Raw genomic sequence first — 22,850 nt, forward strand, 5'->3', positions numbered from 1 at the left:
AACACTCTGGAATCAATAGACCTGATCCAATTGTGGTGCCTAGAAATGGAAATAAAGAAAATGGTATTATGCAAAAGAGAAAACAAGAACTTGCGCATCAATAATATTAAATGGAATTCAGAATTATTCAATTCTCAGAGTTATATAAACAGAAAATAAGATTTGTCGTGTATTTTACGATAAAAGTGTTGAATAATTAATAGAATGAGAGTGAAGAATAAGCATGTGTGAAAGTGTGTATGTGAGCGAGAGAAAGAAAGAGAAACGGAGGGAGAGAGAGAGAAAAAGAGAAGAGCAGGTGGTGGTGGTGGAGTAAGAAAGTACTTAGATTAATCTTTTGTCTTAAAACACAGAATCACAGTATTGACCAGACCATCAGATGATGTTAAACACCGGTCACAATGTGCTTTGAATTCTGCCTTGATTGTGTCATTTTTTTTTTTTCTCATCATGACCCAAATTACTTAACTAGGTTATCTTCCCATCATCGTGGAGGCTTTCAAAGTGGTCTTTTCTGGTCCCTTGGATACAACTGGACAACTGCATGGGTCCACCTGCTATCTGTGTCATAAAAACACATTAGTAATTGTCCAGCCAATATTTTGTTGTGTTGTAAGCTTGCTGGGCATGGAAATTTAGATAGTGCTTTCAGTAAGCATACATGCATGGATGTATTGTCCTCTTATCTCCCAAATACACCAATCCTTTTCCTTTAATAGCTTGTAAACTTTAGAGAATTCTTGAATTTTGAGATTATCTCCCCCTTCTTAAATGGAGCTGGTCTTTATTTCCATAATAATTTTAACTCAAGAATTTATGTTGTATGGTATTTGATATATCTGTATTTGTCTATGTGGTTCAAACATATGTTACTGGCCACTCAGAGTTATTTCTCTCAATTTATTGTCATGTATGTATATATGAACATATAAATAATGCAAAACTGTTAAATGAATTAGGTCTGTGTAGTAAGCTGTCAAGAATGTGTGAGGCGTATGTTAAGTTCCGAGATTAATGAAATAGGGGAAAGTGCTGTGAATAGACAGATGCCTTAAAAATAATTTTTAAATGTAAATGAAAAATCATTCACATACACATACCAAAAAACAAAAACAAAAAAATAACAAAAGCAAAACAACACCTGCTAAGCTTTACATTCTAAATAAATCATGTAATAAACGAGTTAGTAAACAGTAAGGTTAGGTGGTCGTCACAGTATCAAAATATAATATAAAATTGTTGGTCATGCTAAGTACAGTGAGAGAGAACAGGGGGGGGGGGGAGAAGTGAAAGTAAGAAGGGGTGACAGGCAGAAACATGGAAGTTAAGCTTGAGGCCTGCAGAGGAAGGCAAGTTGGCTTTGATAATGACCCCTATCAGTGTCGGATTTAGACAGAATAATTAGTGTCTTTGTTAGGGCTATCTTAAAATAAGAAATAACAGTAAGATGTTGGGGTGGGAGACTGGGTAGGGTAGGTAGGTGACTGTGGTGGTAGTTGGGGGTGGGGAGCAGGGGGACAGAAGGTAGTGATGTGTGTGTGGGGGGGGATAGTAGAAGTAAGGGCACTTGCTGCCGCTATAATTTCTATACTTGTGTCTTCACTTGAAGGGTTCTTAAGGATTTCAGGGACCAGGTGTCGCTGAAGAGAAACAAGGACAAACTGAAGTTTAATTTAGTTGCACTGGAACACACACGTGTTGGGTGTGTGCACGTGCATGTGTTAGGTGTATGCACAAGTAAGATGCAGGTGTGTTTGTGTGTGCATGTCTTTGTGCTAGTGTTTGTCCCACACGCTACTTGACAACCAGTGTTGGTTTGTTAACATCCCTGTTACTTGCCAGCTCAGCAAAAGAGACTGAGAATAAATATCAAACTTCAAAAAAAAATAAAGAAAAAACAAAACAAAACAGAACACTGGGGCTAATTTGTTCCACTAAAACCTCTCAAGATAGTGTCCCTGCATTGCCACAGTTCAATATCTCCTTCCCTTCCTTTTCGTTTCTTTCCCACCCTCCTCTCTATGTCCACCTGCATTCATATGTAAACAACTAACAAAACTACCCTTTTCAAAGTTCTTGCTTCAATCAATACACCCATCTATATAGTAGTTTGTAAGAATTCACAAGCACTGCCTCTAAATCCAGCAGAACTTTTTGATTGGTGTAGTATGATTAATATCCTGATGTCTAAACAACAAGTCAGTCCTAAGAACATTAAAGCAAAATTGTTCAAAGAAGTATGCATGTCGAATTAAGGGACTCCCTTAGAGTCCATGGAGATCCTGAATAATATCTAATAATATCTTATGGATGTGGTGAGGTAGTCCCAAATATATGTAGCAATGTATTAATAAAAATATAAAAATCTCCATCTGTGAAATATTTCTCATTAATATATATTGTTGCTATTATGCAAAAGTGTCGTAAGTCCAAAAGGTTGCTTTTTCAGAAAATGGAAAAAATAGTTTCACCATTCCTCAGCAAAACCGTTGTACTACACTTTGACAATTTTTCATATCTTGGCATCTGATGCAGCTGGAGATACAATAGCTTGATCAAAAGAACTGGCTATTGCAAGGAAAAATAAATATAGAAGAAAAAAAACAAAAAAAAAACACACTTGGCCTAATTTGGACATACGACAGTTTAACATAATAGCAATGACATATATATGTTAAATATTTGTTTTTGTTCAGTTACGATAAAAAAAAAAACAATTTTATGTTTAACTGATGGCTTACTCTGTACTTTTGTAAAGTACAATTTATTATCCTTAAGAATGTTGACAGTGACTTCGAATTTTCGGCCAGTTGAACCATCATCAGACTTCCTGTCTGACGATGGCTTAAAAGGTTGGAACTTTGAAGTTACTGTTCATAAAATTCTTGTTTAAGAATAAAAAGGTATACATATACATATACATATATATATATATATATATATATATATGTGTGTGTGTGTGTGTGTATGTGTGAGTGTGATTTAGCTTTGAAAAAAAAAAAAACAGGAAAAAACAGTGAAAACATTTAATAAGAAAGAAGAAAACCTAAATATAGACAGAGGTATGAATTGTTTAAGGATTAAACTGACTGTTGGACAGCATTGACTCAGTAAACAAGACAATCTAGAGTGAAAAACTAGAAATACAACTTCAGACTAGTGGCTGTGGAGTGTTATGTGAGGCGGCGGTGGGGGGTGGGGAACCAAGTCGAAGTGGGTGTGGTGGGAGTAGAAAGAAAGGTGAGAGGAGAGGAAGAAAGGTGTTGGTTTGAAATTTGCTCAGGGAAAAAAAGAAAGAAAAAAGCAAAATACAGAGGTGTAAAATGTTTTGCTGATAAGATTATAAGACAGTGTTAGTATGAATGCACTTCTCACATAATATCTCTGGTTTGAATGATTGTTAAAATAACTCCCACAATAAACAAACTATTTGTGTGCATGTGTGTATAATATATGTGTGTGCGAACATGTGTGTGTGTGTGTGTATGTATATGTAATCACATGGTTCCGGGTTAAGTCCCACTGTGTGGCACCTACAGCAAGTGTCTTCTACTATAACCTCAGGCCAACCAAAGCCTTGTGAGTGGATTTGGTAGATGGAAACTGAAAGAAGCCCGTCATATGTGTGTGTGTTTATATCCCTGTAACTTAGCAGTTCGGCAAAAGAGACCAATAGAATAAGTCCTGGGGTCAACTAGTTTGACTAAAGACAGAGCTCCAGCATGGCTACAATCAAATGACTAGAATAAGTAAAATAAGACACATACACAGACATATATATATATATACACAAATATACATATAACCATACATACACATCTAAATATATATATATATATATATATATATATATATAGATAGATAGATAGATAGATAGATACATGAGTACATGTAGATACATATATGCATACATGTGTACACACAAAGTCTATATGGATGTATGTAGATATAATTAAAATTCAAGCCAATTCAAGAATTCACACTAGGTATGGTAGTGGTGGTGGAGGTGACGGCAATAGTGTTTGAAGGTAATTGTGGGATGTTCCAAAAATAACACAGGGTAACTGTCACCAAGACTAGTTTTTTTTTTTTTTCCTTGTGACAAATTATTTCCTTGAGTCTAAAACAAATAAACTGCTTGGGGGATTTATGCTAAATGTAAAAAGAATGTTGGGAAAAGATTTTAGCACTGGCCAGCAGTAGCTTGAGGTCAGCAAGTGTACGACTGGAAGCCTGTAGAAGATTACTGAGATCTGCAGAATTCCCTTAGGAAGAAACTTTCGGTCTGCCCTCATGTCTATCTATGTAGGTTTACACATTTATAATTAGCAATTTTAGTCTAATTGTGCTATCATTATTGCGATAAGAACAAAGGTGTCGAGTTGGCAGAATTGTTAGTAAGCCAAACACAATGCTTAGCAGCATTTTTCGTAACTCTTCACATTCTGAGTTCAAGGCTCACTGATGTTAATTTTGACTTTCATAGCTTAAGGGTTGATAAAATAAAGTACCAGTCAAGTACTGGGATTGATGTAATTGAATTAGCCTCTCTTCATAGAATTGCGACCCTTGAACTTTGTAACGGTCCAGTGATCCATTCAAGGGAATGTAAATCAGGTAACAACCCTTATGAGTTTCAGGGCTCAAGGATAAAAAAAAAAAAAATTATCATAGACATGGGTCTGGCTGTGTGGTAAGAAGCTTGCTTCCTAATCACATGGCTCAGGGTTCAGTCCCACTGTGTGCTACCTTGGGCAAGTGCCTTCTACCATGGCCTTGGGCTGATCAAAGCACTGAGTGGATTTGGTAGAAGGAAACTGAAAGAAGCCCATCATATATATGTGTGTGTGTTTGTCTTTTACTACCACTTGGCATCTTGGCTAAGTGTCTTCTACTACAGCCTTAGGTCAACCAAAACCTTGTAAGAGGATTTGGTAAATGGAAACTAAAAGAAGCCTATAATGTGTGTGTGTGTGTGTGTGTCTTTGCACTTGCTTTGACTGATTGACAACTGATTGACAACTGGTGTTGGTGTGTTTATATCACTGTAACTTAGCAATTTGGCAGAGAGAGACTGATAGAATGAGTACCATGCTTACAAATAAGGAAAAAAAAAAACTATTGGGGTCAATTCATTTGACTAAAAGTTCTCCAGGGCAGTACTCTGGCATGGACAGAATCTAATGTCAAACAAGTAAAAGATAAGAGATAAAATATCATAGTTGTTTTACATAAGAAATCTTGTAACCCATTGTATCACTATGCTGGCAATAAAATAGGTTCTAGCTGTATACCATATAGTAATGAATCAGCCACTAAGAGATTGTTTTTTTTTTTCTTTTTCGAGGGTTGTGTTTGTGTGTATCTATGTGCATGGAAGGATTTCCAAATGATCTTGAGGGGTTAACAAAACACTTGCCAGTGATTTCAGTTCTCTCTTGCTTATAGTGCCATGTCCAAGGGACATGACACTTATTTCTATCAAGAACAACTAACCCATAGAATGGGAGGTACCTTGGGTTATGGTAATAGGAAATGATGAATCAACCATGCAGTCAGCCTTCAATAAACCTAGTAATTCCTGTTCCAGAAACTTCTATTCTACTCTGAAATGGGTGGATAAGTTTATAAAATGAATCCAAGATCTGGATTTCTTCAATATGCAAAGCAACATGGATTCTGGTTTATCTCTTTTGACAAAGACCTTATGATGATGTTTAGTTCCAGGTGGACCTTGACTGAATAAACCTATGATAAATGTTCCAGCTGTAGCCATCCAGTATTTCTGTAAGTAAGAAACTACACTGTCTTATGTGTCCTTTTTCTTTTACCATAGACAGTTGAGTGTGATTTAAAAGAGTTTTCCTGCAATTTATGGATCTCAGTTGCTGGTTTACGGACATTCTGAGAAGTTTACTGCTAAAAGTAAAACTTAACTCTCAAAGAGATTTGGAATAGCTGTTCCTTGAAGCCCCTCATCTCAGAGGAAAGGAAAAGAGTATGCAAGGTGGGAGTGGGGAAGCAAAAAACTTAAAGTTTTTGAAAACAAAATTGCTTTCAGAATGCTAATTTCTGTTGTATGAAACAGAAATACTATAAAAAAAAAATTAGGACGGGTGGGGGTGGGAAGAGGAACTACTCTTTTCTTTTCCCATGGGGTAAAGCGCTTGGAGTGATAGCTTTTCCAACATTCTGCCAAAAATAAATCTATATATAGATCCTTTGTCAGTATAGAAAACAGATTCTAAACTGATAAAGTCGATAAATGGTAAAAAAATAAAAAGAAAAAAAAATAAGACAAAGAAAAATTAAAGGAGAGCACATTGGCAAAAATATGAGGAGACCTTCAAAACCAGCAGAATATTAAAAACCTAAATTAAGGTGAGAATTGGTGGATGGTTGTACAATGGACTGATTTATTATACATATTACAAGGTGACCAGCACCACTTGAAAAGGGGAGATAATCTCAAGAATCAAGAATTCTCCAAAGTTGGCAAGCCTTTAAGGAAAAGGACAGGGTTATTGTCTGGAGATAAGACAGTCGGACGTGGGGGGTACATGTTTCTGGCTCAGACTTCATCAGCACAACACTTGTCTAATCTTTTTCTCCAGTAGCTAAGAAACTTAGACTTCATAGCCTACAGTCTGAGTGAAACAGGTAAAAGATAATAAAAAAAAAAATGATTCCAACGTTATATGGAATGATAAACTCAAATCGAGAGAGGGGAGCTGTTACAACAGACTTTGGATCTTTTCGGTTTGAACGGCAGCTTTTAAACATAATTTCTAGGTAACTAGAAAATTTTAAACTTCGTATACTGGTAGAATGTGTTTATAAAACATCTTTTTCTCTTGGCTTTATTGAGAAAATTCTATAGTTTGCAAGATATTTGTTTTTCTTCAATTTCTGCAATTTCAACCAATCACTGACGTCTATTGAGGTAAAAACATTCTGTGCCGTATGAATATGTCCCTCGTTTAAGAAACAGATTAGGTTTATTTACATTTGTGAAGAAAAAAAAGATACCCTTCCCCATCCCTAACCACCTCTAACACTAAAAGAGATTGAAATGCAATAGATCGATTCTAGGGTCATAATTATGGGTGACAATTTCATATGACACCGCTAGAAAAAACTGCAGTTCAAACCGAAAAGATCCAGGAGCTGTTACAACAGACTTTAGTACTCAGTGGGCCAAAATTGGTGACCTGGTTATCATTACTGGTTGTTGCTGTTATTTCATGTGAACACTGCTTAATAAATATTTGAGGGACAATGTATAAAGACCACAACAGCCGCATTACATCATAAACCCCTATGTGTAGAGAAATCTTCAAGGGGAGTAAGCAGGAGAAGGGGGTGCATAACAAATAGACCCTCTCAAAAACCAGATTCTCCTCCGCTCTTTCTCCACCACAGGCAACACACACACACACACACACACACACCACTACCACCGATGCAACCACCACCACCACCACCAAAACTTGCTAAACTTTAGTCACAGTCAGATCATTCTGAATTTCACAGTACTTCTCTACTCATCCTTCCTGACAATGAGATTCTCAATGGCAACTTGATCTGAGGAATAAGAGGGGAGAGAAAGCGAGAGAGAAATGGAGAAAGAAAAAAAGACATAGGGAGGGGGAAGCAGAAACAGTCAGAAAGCATGCAAGTCGGCTTCTTCCTCTTCCTACCTCCTTTATTTGCTGTGGAGGACTCTGCACTCCTCCACCACCACCTCTGCCTCGAACTGGCAGCCAAACACCAACAGAGGTAGCAGTCGTAGTAGCAGAGTAAAGCAGAGGAGTGTTAACCCCACCATCACCACCAACAACAACAACAACACCACCACCACCTCCTCTTCTTCCCTCCTCTCTATAACACCTCAACTGGCTACCATGACAACTAAACTTAAACCTCTCCTGTGTTGCTGATAAGAGAGAGGAAGAGAGGTAAGGAAAGAGAGAGAGGAAGAGAAGGAAGGAAAGAGAGAGAGAGAGAAAGGGTGGTGGCAGAACAGTGTGGATCTGATACCCTGGCCAAGAAACATTTTGTTTTCACAGGTGTCACTTCCACTACATATGGGTGAGTACTTGAGTGGGTGAGTGTGTATGTAGGTGTGTGAGTACTTGTGTCTATATATATAAAACATACGTGTGTGTGTGTGTATGTATGTATGTATATATATATATATAATATATATATATATATATTATATATATATATATATATATATATATATATATATATATACACACACAGTTAAGTATACAGTTCATCTTTATCTGTATCAGTGTACACATATCTGCTCATGTGTACACAAAGACACACACACACACATACGCATGTAACCACATAACTGTGTGAGAGTATGTGTGTGAATGCCAAACAGAAGTGTAAGAAAGTGTGTGTGTGTGTGTGTCTGAAACAGAAGCTATATAACACGAAGTAGGACAGTACCAACTCCAACACTTTGAACACATAATTAACGCCACCCACCATGGCTTCTCCAGATTTCAGCAGTTACAAATGTTGGGAAGCTCTTTGTGGTCACTACACTTGCTAGTTATAGCAGCCAGAAATATCTTATCATCGGACACTGCAGTCATGAATATACATAGTGGGGAAGGGGGAAATATAGTTGCAACTTCAGTGATTGTCTGTCTAGCTATCTATCATCTACTTGTTCCAGTCACTGGATTGCAGCCATGCTGGGGCACCCCACTTGACAGGCTTAGCTAAATAAATTGACCCCAGGGATCTTTTCGGTTTGAACGGCTGTTTTTAACATAATTTCTAGGTAACTAAAAAAATTTTAAACTTTGTATACTGGTAGAATGTGTTTATAAAACATCTTTTTCTCTTGGCTTTATTGAGAAAATTCTATAGTTTGTAAGATATTCGTTGTTGTTTTTTCTTCAATTTCTGCAATTTCAACCAATCACTGACGTCTATTGAGTTAAAAAGCATTCTGTGCCCGTATGAATATGTCCCTCGTTTAAGAAACAGATTGGGTTTATTTACATTTGTGAAGAAAAAAAGATACCCTTCCCCCCCACCCCTAACCTTAAAAGAAATTGAAATGCAATAGATCGATTCTAGGGTCATAATTATGGGTGACAATTTCATATGACACCGCTAGAAAAAAACTGCAGTTCAAACCGAAAACATCCAACCCCAGTACTGTTTTGTTTAGTTTTACAAGTTTGGTGCTTTTTACGTCAGGGTCTTTTGCTGAACTGCTAGGCTATAGAGGACATTGATTATTAAGCAGGGTGAGTATGACAAGGGAACAAACACAAACACACAAGCACATATATATGAGGAGCTTCATACAGTTTCTGTCTGCCAAATTTACTTAAAAGGTATTGGTCGACACGGGCCTAAAGGTGTTGCATGCTAAGATTGAACCAAGAGTGACATGGTGGCAAAGCAAGCATTTTAGTCACATGGCCACAACTGTATCAATCTATTTCATATCTGTTAATTGTTTCAGTCATTTGACTGTGGCTATGCTGGAGCACCGCCTTTAGTTGAACAAATTGTCTCCAGGACTTATTCTTTGTAAGCATAGTACTTATTCTATTGGTCTCTTTTGCCAAACTGCTACATTGGTTGTCAAGCAATAGTGGGGGACAAACAGACACACAAATACATACATATGTGTGTGTGTGTGTGTATGTATATATATATATATATATATATAGGACAGGACTCTTTCAGTTTCTATCTACCAAACCCACTCACAAGGCTTTGGTCGGCTCAAGGCTATAGCAGAAGACATTTGCACAAGCTGCCACACAGTGGACTAAACCAGGAAGCATGTGGTTGAGGAGCAAGCTTCTTACCACACAGCCATTATCTAAAAAGCAAAAGAGAAAAGGTGCGTGGCTTGGTGGTAAGAGTAATTCACCTCACAATCGTAAGGCAATGTGCTGTGTTCTTGAGCAAGACACTTTATTTCACATTGCTCTAGTTCACTCGGCTGGCAAAAATGAATTGTTCCTGTAATTCAGTTACGTTCTGTGTCACACCTGAATCTCCCCAAGAACTATGTAAAGCCTGTGTATGTCTGTGGAGTACTCAACCACTTGCACGTTAATTTGCCAAGCAGGCTGTTCCACTGATTGGATCAACTCAAATATTTGTCATAATCACCAGAGTGCTATTTTTCTTTTTATCTATCTAGTTATCTGTCTGTCTGTCTATCTACCAATTTACACACACACACACACATACCATAACAGGCATAAACATGAATTTATGACTGCATGGTTGTCTACATATGTGTGTACAGTTGAAAAGTGGTAGTGAGTTGTTATTACCAACTATTAAAAGACTAATGTAGACAATAAAAAGTTTCATCTTGTAAATCCTTGGCAAATAACTGCACTTTACAGCAAGAAAATGGTAGCTTTGGTAATGTTCACCATCTACCAGCTGGTGCCAGATGGAAGCACTCATTCCCTTCGAGTTAAAAAAACAACAACAAAAAACAAAGACATAAAAAAAAAATAGTGGCTACATGAGAGTTGTAGAGATATTCAGGATGTGAAACAGGAGTTCAATGGCCTCAAGGTTTGATGTTTTGCAAGATGAGGAGGAAGAGCTACTCTTTTACTTGTTTCAGTCATTTGACTGTGGCCATGCTGGAGCACCGCCTTTAGTCAAGCAAATCAACCCCAGGACTTATTCTTTGGAAGCCTAGTACTTATTCTATTCATGTCTTTTGCCGAACTGCTAAGTTACGGGGATGTAAACATACCAGCATCGGCTGTCAAGCGATGTTGGGGAGACAAACACAGACACACAAACATACACACACACATATATATTCATCGAAAAGCAGAAAATATGTTTGTGTGTGTGTGTGTGTGTATATATATATATATATATATATATATACATACACACATTGAATGCTGTTCAGAACTAATACTGCTGCCATTGTGAGAAATGAATTAATATATATATATATATATATATATATATATATATATATATATATTTGTGTGTATGTCTATGTATGTATGTATGGGCGTGCATGTACTTGTGTTAGTCTTTTGTCCACCCCACAACCACTGCTTGACAACCAGTGTTGGTTTGTTTATATCCACATAACTTAGCAGTTTGGCAAAAGAGTCCGACAGAATAAGTACCAGGCTTAAAAAAAAAGTGAAAATAATCACTAAGGGTGATTTGTTTGACCAAAACCCTTTAAGGTACTGCCCCTGCATGGCCACAGTCCAATGGCTAAAACAAGGAAAAGCTAAAGTAATAAACACAACAAAAAAGTAATAATAAAATAAAAATCACTGAATGAAATAATTAATTAATAAATTTGAATACGAAAATGTATTTTTCGTCAATGACAAAAATAGTCTCTAAGACAAGTTAAGAAATAAACGGTCAGAATAAATAGCATTGATTTGCAGAAGAGAATGTCAGCTTTTGTCTGGGTAGTGAGTGTAACAATTTTATACATAAATAAATCAAACATCTCTCTCTCTCTCTCTCTTGCCTTATCCAAATCCCCCCACCCTTGCTTTACTGCCAATCAATGGTGTGGTAGTACAAATTGGAATTAATTTTAATGAATGTGAACATCTCAGCGAAGAAAATATAAATTTGTGTATACGGAGGAGATAGTGGGGGGGGGGGAATTTGATTAGATGACAAAGTAGAAAACTAGTAGGCAATGAAAATTGTACAAGTTGTTGAGTCACTACAGTGTCGGGTGGGGGAGCTCATTGAGCAAGAGAGAGAGAGAGAGGAAGAGACTGTGAAGAAGAGAGGAGATTTCATGTGTGTATGTATGTGCCTATCAATCACACAAGAACTGGCCCTCCGTCGGTTACGACGATGAGGGTTCTGGTTGATCTAATCAACAAAACAGCCTGCTGGTCAAATTAACATGCAAGTGGCTGAGTACTCCACAGACATGCATACCCTTAATGTAATTCTCAGGGAGATTCAGTGTGACACAGAATGTGACAAAGCTAACCCTTTGAATTACGGGTACAACTCAATTTTGCCAGCTAAGTGGACTTGAGTGACATGAAGTAAAGTGTTTTGCTTAAGAAGACAATGTGCCCCCCAGCTATTGAATTCATGACCTGACAAATTTGGGCCAAATATCCTAACCTCTTAGTCATGTACCATCACTTTCACACACACACACACATACAAGGGGGTGCTGAAAAGATCCTGGTGTTAGGTAAAAGAAAATACAGGAGGATCAGTTAATTATGATTTCATTCAACATTTTCCCCTCTCAGATTCACACACTTATTGCAATGGTCCTTCAGTTTTTCGAAGCACGTCATGTTCTTAATGAAAAATGATTTCATTTCATGTTGCTCTGCAGGTGGGAGAGTGGAAGAATCATTACTGTGCTGGCAGAAATGTTTTATAGTATATATTCCCATTCTCTATGTTCTGAGTTCAAATCCCACCTGCATGGAGAGGGCAACAAGAAATCCCGCGAGTATTTATCCCAAGTCTAGTCACAGTAGTCAAAGTTCCAGTAATCTACTTAATAGCAGCAAGGGAGAGTTTGGCCCCTCCCAGATCATAAAAAGTGTACTGGAGAAGGTTCATAGGACTTGCCTAAGGGCAGACCACCACTAGACTGCATATATATATGAAGCGAGAAATAGACAGCCAAACAAGGAGTGATGCAATGAATAATATGTGCAATACAAAATTTCTAAATTACTTGAAATTTGCCACTTAGTTGGGGGAAGAAAACAAAAACCTAGTGGCAATTATCAAAGACTAAAAAAGAAAAATCAATTTCATGAAAACAAGGCTAATTTCACAAAATTAGTGTACATGCTTAGGGGGAAGCTTTGTTTGCAGGAAACAGGATGTTTTTTGCCATATTATCTTTCATCGCTATAAAACACCATTTGGCACATCAGGCCTTAACTTCTTTAACTAAATTCTGGACCTTCATCCACAGCAAAATATTTTTTTTTAATAAATTATGAAAACTCATACAGGCCAAAAATCTTCATAACTCTTTTTCTGTAAGCAAAACCGGTCAGTAGGTCAAAGTAGGTTATGCATATAATGCCATGTTGATGAGACCCAATGTTAAAACCTGACCATAGTTGTCCCACTGCTTGCAAATAAAGATCAGACTTTCCCTTAATCTTCCTCCATTGATGATTGAATATTCTAACACATGAAACTTTGATAACTTAAGCAAGACTGATACCAATATGTACAAATTATATCAGTTCCAATATATTTAGATACCTACACATTCACATGATGTGTGTGTGTGTGTATACTGCAGTTTAGCAAGTTTTCAATGATATATCTGCTTTAAGCATGATACAAAGATTACAATTTTTAACTAATACAGCTGCCATCACTAATAATGAATGTGTGTGTGTGTGTGTGTGTGTGTATACGCGAATGAATATATATATATATAGGCGCAGGAGTGGCTGTGTGGTAAGCAGCTTGCTAACTAACCACATGGTTCCGGGTTCAGTCCCACTGCGTGGCATCTTGGGCAAGTGTCTTCTGCTATAGCCCCGAGCCGACCAATGCCTTGTGAGTGGATTTGGTAGACGGAAACTGAAAGAAGCCTGTCGTATATATGTATATATATATATGTATGTGTGTGTGTTTGTGTATCTGTGTTTGTTCCCCTAGCATTGCTTGACAACCGATGCTGGTGCGTTTACGTCCCCGTCACTTGGCGGTTCGGCAAAAAGAGACCGATAGAATAAGTACTGGGCTTACAAAGAGAATAAGTCCTGGGGTCGAGTTGCTCGACTAAAAGGTGGTGCTCCAGCATGGCCGCAGTCAAATGACTGAAACAAGTAAAAGAGTAAAAGAGTATATATATACACACACACACACACACACATACATACATACACATATATGGTAGTGTTTATCACCACTCTAATGAGGGTATTCTCTAAGGGATGACAATACTGCTGTTTTAAACCCAGGAAGATATCTCCTCCAGCTGGTTTATTCAATGTGCTTTCCACACTTGATATTTATTGCAAGTGGTAGATAAACTTCTGCCACCCTAGCTTCGAAACCACCAGGCCATGTGATTTCAATCTTCTTGGATCTCTTTGGTGAAGGGCACTCATTTTGCCAGGCATGGCAGCAGTTTAATCTTGCTTGCAATATATGTAGAAAATACAGTGTCATACAATCACTGATTTTGTAACTAGGAAACTAGTCCATTAGAAAACCTCTGTTCGAGATAGAAGCAGTATATGAACTAAAAGGTGGTGTATATTGCCACTTTAATATGCATGTGTGTGTGTATCAATGAATTGTGTATGAATGATTGTGTATGAATGATTGTGTATATTTGCATATATAACTCTTTAAAAATATAATGCAATATTTGTAGATACATATACATGTATTTTTTTTTCTATCGCTTGATCTGTCTATATATATATATATATATATATATATATAATCTGTCTATATATATATAATTTACTGACATATATAGGGAGGAAAGGAGCCGTATGAGGAAGGGGGAGACAATGAAAAAGAGAAAGAAGAGATGGGTGTGGGAGAAGAAAGGCAACTCAATAGCAGATACAGTTAAATTAAAATTTATCACCTATCTGACCTCTGACCCAGTTGTGCTCTGCCACCCCCTCCTTCCAACCCATAACTAACCATAGTGCAGACTCCCTAGTTTTTTTTCTTTTTTCTATGTCAGCTTACTGTCAGCCTAATTTGAAGACAGTTAAGTAACAATTATGGAACAATTACACGCACTGTGCAGCACTAAAGAGAAACAAGCCCATTCGAAATTGTTTATACACACATGAAGATATATATACACACACACATAGATAAACTGAAATTCAAGTCAGTCAACAAAGAACTTGGGGAAATGTATAAATAGAGACTTTTCCCATTAATGTGTCTGTTATTGAGCGAACATGTATGTATGTATGTATGTATGCACGTATGTACATATGTATGTATATGCACGTGCACATGCAAAGGAAAATAGAACTCAGACAGACACACATGTGCAGGTGTGGAGTTGATTGTTTTACACTGGAAGATTTTAAAGTAACACAAGCACAATTTCAGTGCAAGTTAAAAAAAAATGAGCTCAGACAGAGTGATGTGGTGTGATGAAGCGAGCAAGATGTGTGCCAGTGAGTGTGTGTGTATGTGCGCGTGCATGTGATGTGTTGCAATGGGTTATGTTATGCACACACAGTCAGGTGTGTGTATGTGTATGTGTGTACGTGCAACTGACATCAGTTATTTTGAATGCACCGGGAGAACTCTAAAACAATATTGTTTGAAAGCAACAACAGAGCAATATTAATTAGTTTGTAAGCAAGTTAAATTAGACCCTGGGTACTTTCTTATGATTGACACCCAATTTGTAACTTACTCAAGGTGCAGGCATGGCTGTGTGGTAAAAAGTTCGCTTCTCAAACCACACGGTTTTGGGTTCAGTCCTGTTGCATGACACCTTCGGCAAGTGTCTCCAACTAAGACTGACTAAAGCTTTGCGAGTGGATTTGGCAGCTGGAAACTGAAAGAAGCCAGTCCTTTGTGTATGTGTGTGTGAGTGTGTGTTTGTCCCCAACCACTGTCTGACAACCAGTGTTGGCTTGTTTATGACCCTATAACCTAGCAGTTTGGCAAAAGAGACTAACAGAGTACACGGAGAAAAAGTACCAGTAAGAATTTATGAGAAAAAGGCAATGAATTGGAGGGCAAAAATGTAAAGAAAACGAAATGTTTTGGACCAAAAAAAATCTTTCAGAGAAACAAACAATCACCCAGTCTTTTGCTTTTTTCTTTCTCCATGATGTAGTGATCGCTATTCTGAAAGTCTGTTGATCAACTATTACATCAGTCTCATGATTGTAAAAGTTGTTTTACTAAGTTGCCGTCATCATCATTTAATATCCATTTTCCAAGCTGGAATGGATTAGACGGTTTGACTGGGATTGGCATGCCGGAGAGCTGCGCCAGGCTCCACTCATCTGTTTTGGCTTGGATTCTATGGCTGGATGCCATTCCTAACACTAAGCACTTTACAGAGTGTACTGGATATTTTTACATGTCACTGGCACTACCAATAACCATGAAAAAAAAAATTTGGCTGTTGATAATAGGAAAGTATCAAGCCATGAATATAGTATAACAACAAATTGTTGTATATGTATAACATACCCTAACTGAGTGATTCTCAACCAGGGTCCATATAAGATTTTGTTGTTAAACTTTACGTGCAATAAATTGATTAAACTTCTACCATACATAAAATATTCAAACATAATTTTATAATATAATTCTGAATAATATTTCATTATTAAAATATAACAGGATTTTTTAAACATCGAATGAATATAGGTATCCACCTGAGTTATGTATGCACACACAGTCAGGTGTGTGTGTTTGAAAGCAACAACAGAGTAATATTAATTAGTCTGTAAGTATGTCCCAACCCCTCATCTCACCAGATAAAGCTGCTTCCCACCTCACCTGCAGCTTCAGGGTTTGTAACCTCGCAAGCCGCATGGTAACCTTACTAGGGCTGATGGCAAATAAAAAGCCCACAGTATATGATGTAAAGTGGTTGACATAAAAGAAGGTGCCCAGTCACAGAAACCATGCTAAAGCAGACACTGGAGCACAATGCAATTCTTGGATTCACTGGGTCCTGCTAAACCATCCAAAACATGTCAGCAAGGACATTAAATGATATTGACCATGATTTCTGTATTAATTTTATATTTATTCATTATTTTAATTATTTTTTTTGTTTGGCATAAAATCGATACAAACACACACACAGACTCTGAAAGTACATTTTAATGAAACGAGGAATGGAAAAACATGACAAAAGCAACTTTTTGGAAAAAATACAAAAAAAGAACAAGAACGAAAGTGCTTTTTGAGCAAAAAGAAAAAAAATAAACTGCTAAAAAAATTAAATGGTAGGTGAGGGTAAGTGAAAACAATGACATATGTAAAGTAGAACTGTGTGTGTGTATATATGTTGGTGGTGGTGGTGAGGGCAAAGAGATGAAGGTGTGTACAATAGAAAACTGTTCAAGTGTTTAGTAGAGTTAGAGGTATAAAGTGAATTAAGTAGTTTGGTGTGCATAATGTATGTATATGTGTGTGTATGTATGTATTTGTGCTACAGTGACAAAAAGTGAGGAGAAATTTTGGGAACTGCTATGAACATTTAAAGCTGTCTCAAGTGAAAGCAGCAGCAATATTGAGCAGGTAGAATAATGATGGTGATGAGGATGTTGATAAAAAGAACTGGTGGATGATGAGAGTTGGTGGAGAATAATATTGCTGACTGTTCTCAATTTAGGGGGAGGATTGTTTGGCAAATGTGTACATGTGCTTGCATACATGTGTGATTTTTTTTGTTTTTTTTATATATTTTATTTTTAATCAATTCAGAAAAGATAAAACAGAAACAAGAAGAATTGTCTTTCAGATTAAACAGATAAAGAAAAAAAAAAAAAAAAAGACAGCGGATAGAGAAAAGAGATAAATTGTATTGATTGTAGATAGAAGGAAAAAAAAAAGATAAACAAAAAAAAAACAAAACCAAATAAAACAATTCATTGCATTTCATGTGCTTTTGTGTGTGTGTGTGTGTGTGTTTATGTGTATATGTACAAGTGTGTGTGGGTGTATGTGCATGTATGTAAAAATGTAATGTAAATATTTCTATTGCCTTCCCCCACAGCCCACCACCACAAGGGTTCTTAGAATCCAACACTTTTGGGTCTGATTTCTTAGTAAGAAGTGGATAAGAAATGAATCTCCTACTGGATAAGATATGATGCCAGTCTATTGTGCATGTCATATATACCAGTCCTTTTATGTTAACTAGGTGAACTTGAAGCATGTTTCTAATGAAGCGTAATATATTCATCCAACCCATGCTGGCATGACAGAAATGGACATAAAGACAAACAAAATACATACATACATACATGTGTGTGTGTGTGTATGCAGAAGAACAATTTTGAATCAAAATCTGTAAAATATACTCGTTAACAAACCCCATCTGACCTGGAACAGTCTGTAATATTGTCTTCCATTGATGCCCACCACCCTTATTTCTTTCCATTATTGTTTTACCATGTTAGAACATAGTGTGTAGGGTATAGCTGTGTGTGTGTGTTTGAATGAATCCATTTCTACCTTCATATATGACACTGCTTAACAAAACACTGTCTATACCTATGCCCTGTTATCTAGCAGTGCAATAAATAGGTATCACTGAAATATGTACTGGGTGTGAAGGCTTGTGGTTTAGCGGTTAGGATATTTGGCTCACAGTCATAAGGTCCTGGGTTCAATTCCTGGTTGTGTGTAGTGCCTTTGAACATCGCACTTTATTTCCTGTTAAAAACGAGTTGTACCTATATTTCAAAAGGCCAACCATGTCACATTCTGTGTCAATCATCCTAAGAGTTACATTAAGGGTACGTGTGTATCAGAGAAGTGCTCAGCCATTTGCACATTAATTTGATAAACAGGGTGTTCCATTGATTGGATTAACTCAACATAACTGCCAGTACAGTGGGGGATGTGACTGACTAAAGCCCTTCAGCAAGAGTACCATATTTACCGAGTGGTGGTATTAAGTTTGGCATAGCCTGGATTAATACTGGTTGAATCCAATCTTAATGCATACTGATCTGGCAATTCCATAGAAGCACATAAAAGAGCAAGATTAGCTCTAAATCAGTGGTTCTTCCTTGATTACCATTTTATTCTGGTGGATCTGATAGACATTCAATGCTTAAAGGTGGCAGGGTGGCAAAAACATCACCACACTGGGTGAAATGCTTAGCGGTATTTGGTATGTTTTTATGTTCTGAGTTCAAATTCTGCCAAGGTTGACTTTGGCTTTTAACCTTTTGGGGTCAATAAATTAAGTACCAGTTGCATATTGGAGTCGATTTAATCGACTGCCCTCCTCTCCCAAAAATTTCAGGCCTTGTGCTGAGAGTAGAAAAGAATGTTTAAAAACTAGTATTATAGATACTTCTTTCATAATTCCTATTTTGAATTTTACATGTTCTCTTGTGTAAATTTGCAATAGCATCATCATCATCATTGTTCGACCGTGGTCGAGACAATGGAATTTACCATGCTACGCCAGACTTCACGGTCCATCATGGCATTACGGAGGTCCTGTTGCTAGATGCCTGTATCCCTGGAGATTACATCAGGGTAGGAGAGTGTGCGCCCTCTGGTATTGCGAGTAGCATTCTCCCTGAGAGAACATGTTTCAATGGCCAGAAACTTGTTAAACATTTTGAAATATTAGACAAACAACTTAGCAGTTTATTGCTTCTTGCAATAAATACAGCCAAATCAAAATTTTTCTGTGGACCCCCAAAATACGGCTGTGGATACCCAATTTACTATTTTGCTTGCTCGGAGCCCCAAAAATCTTATGTGGACCCTGGTTGAGAACCACAGCTCCAAAAGACTAGCAGGACAGACATGACTGAAGTGATCAACCATTAGTTTTAATGAGAATTAAATTAAAAGAATTTTGGCATGAGAATGTTTTGTAAAACAATATGTAAGTGAAACTTAGAGCATAGAACAGTTAATAATTATCTCATAAATATGAAACAAAAGAATAGCAACAAGTACAAAGGAATAGTTTTGCCTATTGTTATTATTATTATTATTGTTGTTGTTGTTGTTTCAGAGAGTAGTTAAACCAAGAATCCACTTCAAAAGTTTGCAAGAACATAAGAGCTGCTAAGATAAGGAAAACAGAAAATGGTTTTTAAAAGGAATTCTAAGAAAATATGGAAAAAAAAAAAAAAAAAAAAGGAAAGAGAAAAAAAGAGGGTGTGCAGAGTTGAGAGAGAGAAAGAAAGAGGGGGGTGCATGGAGTTTTGAGTTGTGTATTTTGTGAGTGAGATGGTGTGGAAGTTGTTAGAAGTTTAGCAGCTTGTGTTGGAAGGAACAAACAATCCAAGCAAAAGACAAAGGGAAGAATAAATAACTGGTATGAAGATGTAGTGACAGATATTTTGTGTGTGTGTGTGTGTGAATACTACACATATGGAGAGAGAAAGAGGAGGGAGCAGAGAGAATCAGGGCGGTTAGGTTTGTTTGGAAGGAGGTAGTGTGGTATAGCGATGATAGTGGAGAGGTATAGGTGGATGGGATCAAAGCAATATCAGACAGTAGTCTGTAGGGCTGCCCAAATGAGCTGATTTTTGTGCCAAACATTTCAACATGTGATACTGCTTACTGTTGGTGGTCACTGATTAATGGCAAGCACACACACACACAAACACATAGAGTCTGAGAAAACAGTTGGAAAACTTTAAAAAAGAAAAAAATAGCAACCCCCCCTCAAAAAAAAAAAAACACAAAGGTTCCATCCCTTCACCCATTTCTAACTCAAGCTGGCTGTTTATTTATTTATTTTTTTCCCCTTAGACTTTTCAGAAGATTCTTATTTTCAGTGAAAACAAGATAAAGAAAAGCTGATTTGAAAGGAAATTTAGCATTTGTCTTTAGTTTAAATTTCTTATTTTTAGTTCAAGTTTCTTTTATGAGAGTTGCCAGCAGCATTTTTCAAGAATTTTAAATTAGTTCTGCAGGTCTTATTTACAGTTCAAGTTTGGTAAATAAATAAAAAAAAAAGTAATCATATATATTTATACACACACACACACACACAAAGAGAAAGCTGGGGGTGTTGTATATTTCTCTAAGCTTGAAGTATTGACAGGTGTTGGGAGTGGTCGAATTCCTCACAAAAGGCTTGGAAACCTTTGAGTTTTCAAACTGTCCCCAGGGAATCAGGGCCAGCTGACTAAATAAAAGACTGATTTCCTTCAACTGTGGCCATCACACAACATGGACATTAACAAGAGTGTTTGATATTAGAAAATGATCTTTAACCCTTTAGTGTTCCCATTATTCTGACAAAATTAATCCTTTTTTATCCACATTGTTTTGAACTAATCAGGCATTATCTTGTAGCTATGAGATTTTGATGAGGTAGCTGTTAATTTTTAAAACGATATTGTAGGGTTGGTGTGAGAGACCAGATCTGGCCAGTTTGAACATAAAACAGGTAGAATATTTTTGGCCGGATATGACCGGTTTAAATGCTAAAGGGTTAAAAAGCAGTTTCAGCTGATTTGCTGACATCTTTTACTGCAGCCATGCTGGGGCATCACCTTAAACCTTTTGCATTCAAGTTACTCTGTCAAGTGCAATGCTTTTTCATTCACGTTTGTTTTTCATTAATCTTGCATTTATTTTGTAGCTTAGAAATTTTGATGACATAACTGTATATGTTTAAAACAGCATTGAAGGATAAGTGTGATAGGCTGGATCTGGCTGGTTAGAACATAAAACAGCTAACATATCTGGACCAGATATGGCCAGTTAAAATGCTAGAAGGTTAAAGAACTTTAGTCCAATAAATTGACCCCGGTACATTTTTTTAATGCCTGGTACTTATTCTATCGGCATCTTTTGCTGAATTGCTAAGTCATATTAATGTAAACACACCAATACCAGTTTTCAAATGGTGATGTGGGACAAATAGACACAAAGACATACATACACACTGAGCTTCTTTTAGTTTCTGTCTACCAAATCTACTCACAAAGCTTTGGTCTGCCCAAGGCGTCGACCAGTGGGACTGAACCTGGAAACATGTGCTTGGGAAGCAAACTTCTTACCACACACCCACACCTGCAATTCTATTAACTACACAAGAGTCAGTTTACACTCAGGACTGACCCCCAATTAGGAAATAGGACATTAATCCTTTTGATACCAACCTAAGACTGCTTTTGATTCAATGATACAAACATCCTGTTTAACCCTTTCGTTACCAACCCCGCTGAAAATGGCTCTGGTTCTGAGTACAAATGTCTTGTTTCCATAAGTTCTGAATTAAAATCTTCCACCAAACTTTAGTCACAATTTATGTTCCTAACACTAGCTGAATGATAACCAAGTTATTTTACTAAATTCTTTGTAATATTTAAAGTAATTGAAAGAAACAGAGCATTTCATAATAAACACAGTAACAAAAGGGTTAAATCCTTTAGCTTTTAAAATCGCCACTATCAACCCAAAATATTCTACCTGCTTGATGCTCAAACTGGTCAGGTCTCTCACACCTAACCGACAATGTCATTCTAAGAATAAACAATAACCCTCATCGAAATCTTGGAGCTACAAAATAATATATAATGATATCGAAACAATGAGAATAAATCAGCATTTTGTTTGACAGAATAATCTGAATGCTAAAGAGTTAATGTTATTTAAACTGAAATTTGCCTTTAAAATTTCATGTTACTCGGTTTCAAATGCCATTTTAATAATGGCAAAGTTATTTTATTTAAATTCCTTATTATTTTCTAAATAAATTAAAATGGAAGCAGTGTAGTTTAACAGAAATATGGTAACAGAAAATGAGAAATTAATATCATTTTTAAGGGTCTTTCAGAATTAAGTTTATATTACTGCATAACACACACACAAAATGGATGATAAGTAGAAAATAAGTAATGTTTTAAACGTATTAAAGTTTTAATGAATTCATCATAGATTTATGCAGTATCTTCAGAGAATAAACATTGCCATCGAGTTTATCAGTAAAAACTGGAAAGTACACACACACAAAATATATACACATATACAGATATGCAATACACACATGTAGGTTGATAAGCCATATCTTCATCTAAATGATCAAATCAACATTCTTAGGTTTACTAATAAGACCAAACAACAGTAACAAGAAGGAGTCCAAGTCCAAATAGCAGTGTGCTAGT

The 22,850-nt window shown here is 36.7% G+C and overlaps 1 protein-coding gene across 2 annotated transcripts in view; it reads right to left on the minus strand.

Annotated features, from left to right (window-relative positions):
- LOC115217235 (leucine-rich repeats and immunoglobulin-like domains protein 3) overlaps positions 1–22,850 on the minus strand; it is a 130,451-nt gene that overhangs the window by 70,188 nt on the left and 37,413 nt on the right. For both annotated transcript variants that reach the window (XM_029786877.2, XM_029786876.2), the window contains exon 6: positions 1–39. This exon is cut by the window's left edge and continues 99 nt beyond it. In XM_029786877.2, the coding sequence (XP_029642737.1) occupies positions 1–39 (39 nt within the window). The remainder of the gene's footprint in view (positions 40–22,850) is intronic.

This window comes from Octopus sinensis, linkage group LG11, assembly GCF_006345805.1.
Source record: "Octopus sinensis linkage group LG11, ASM634580v1, whole genome shotgun sequence".
Taxonomy (NCBI): Eukaryota; Metazoa; Mollusca; class Cephalopoda; order Octopoda; family Octopodidae; genus Octopus; species Octopus sinensis.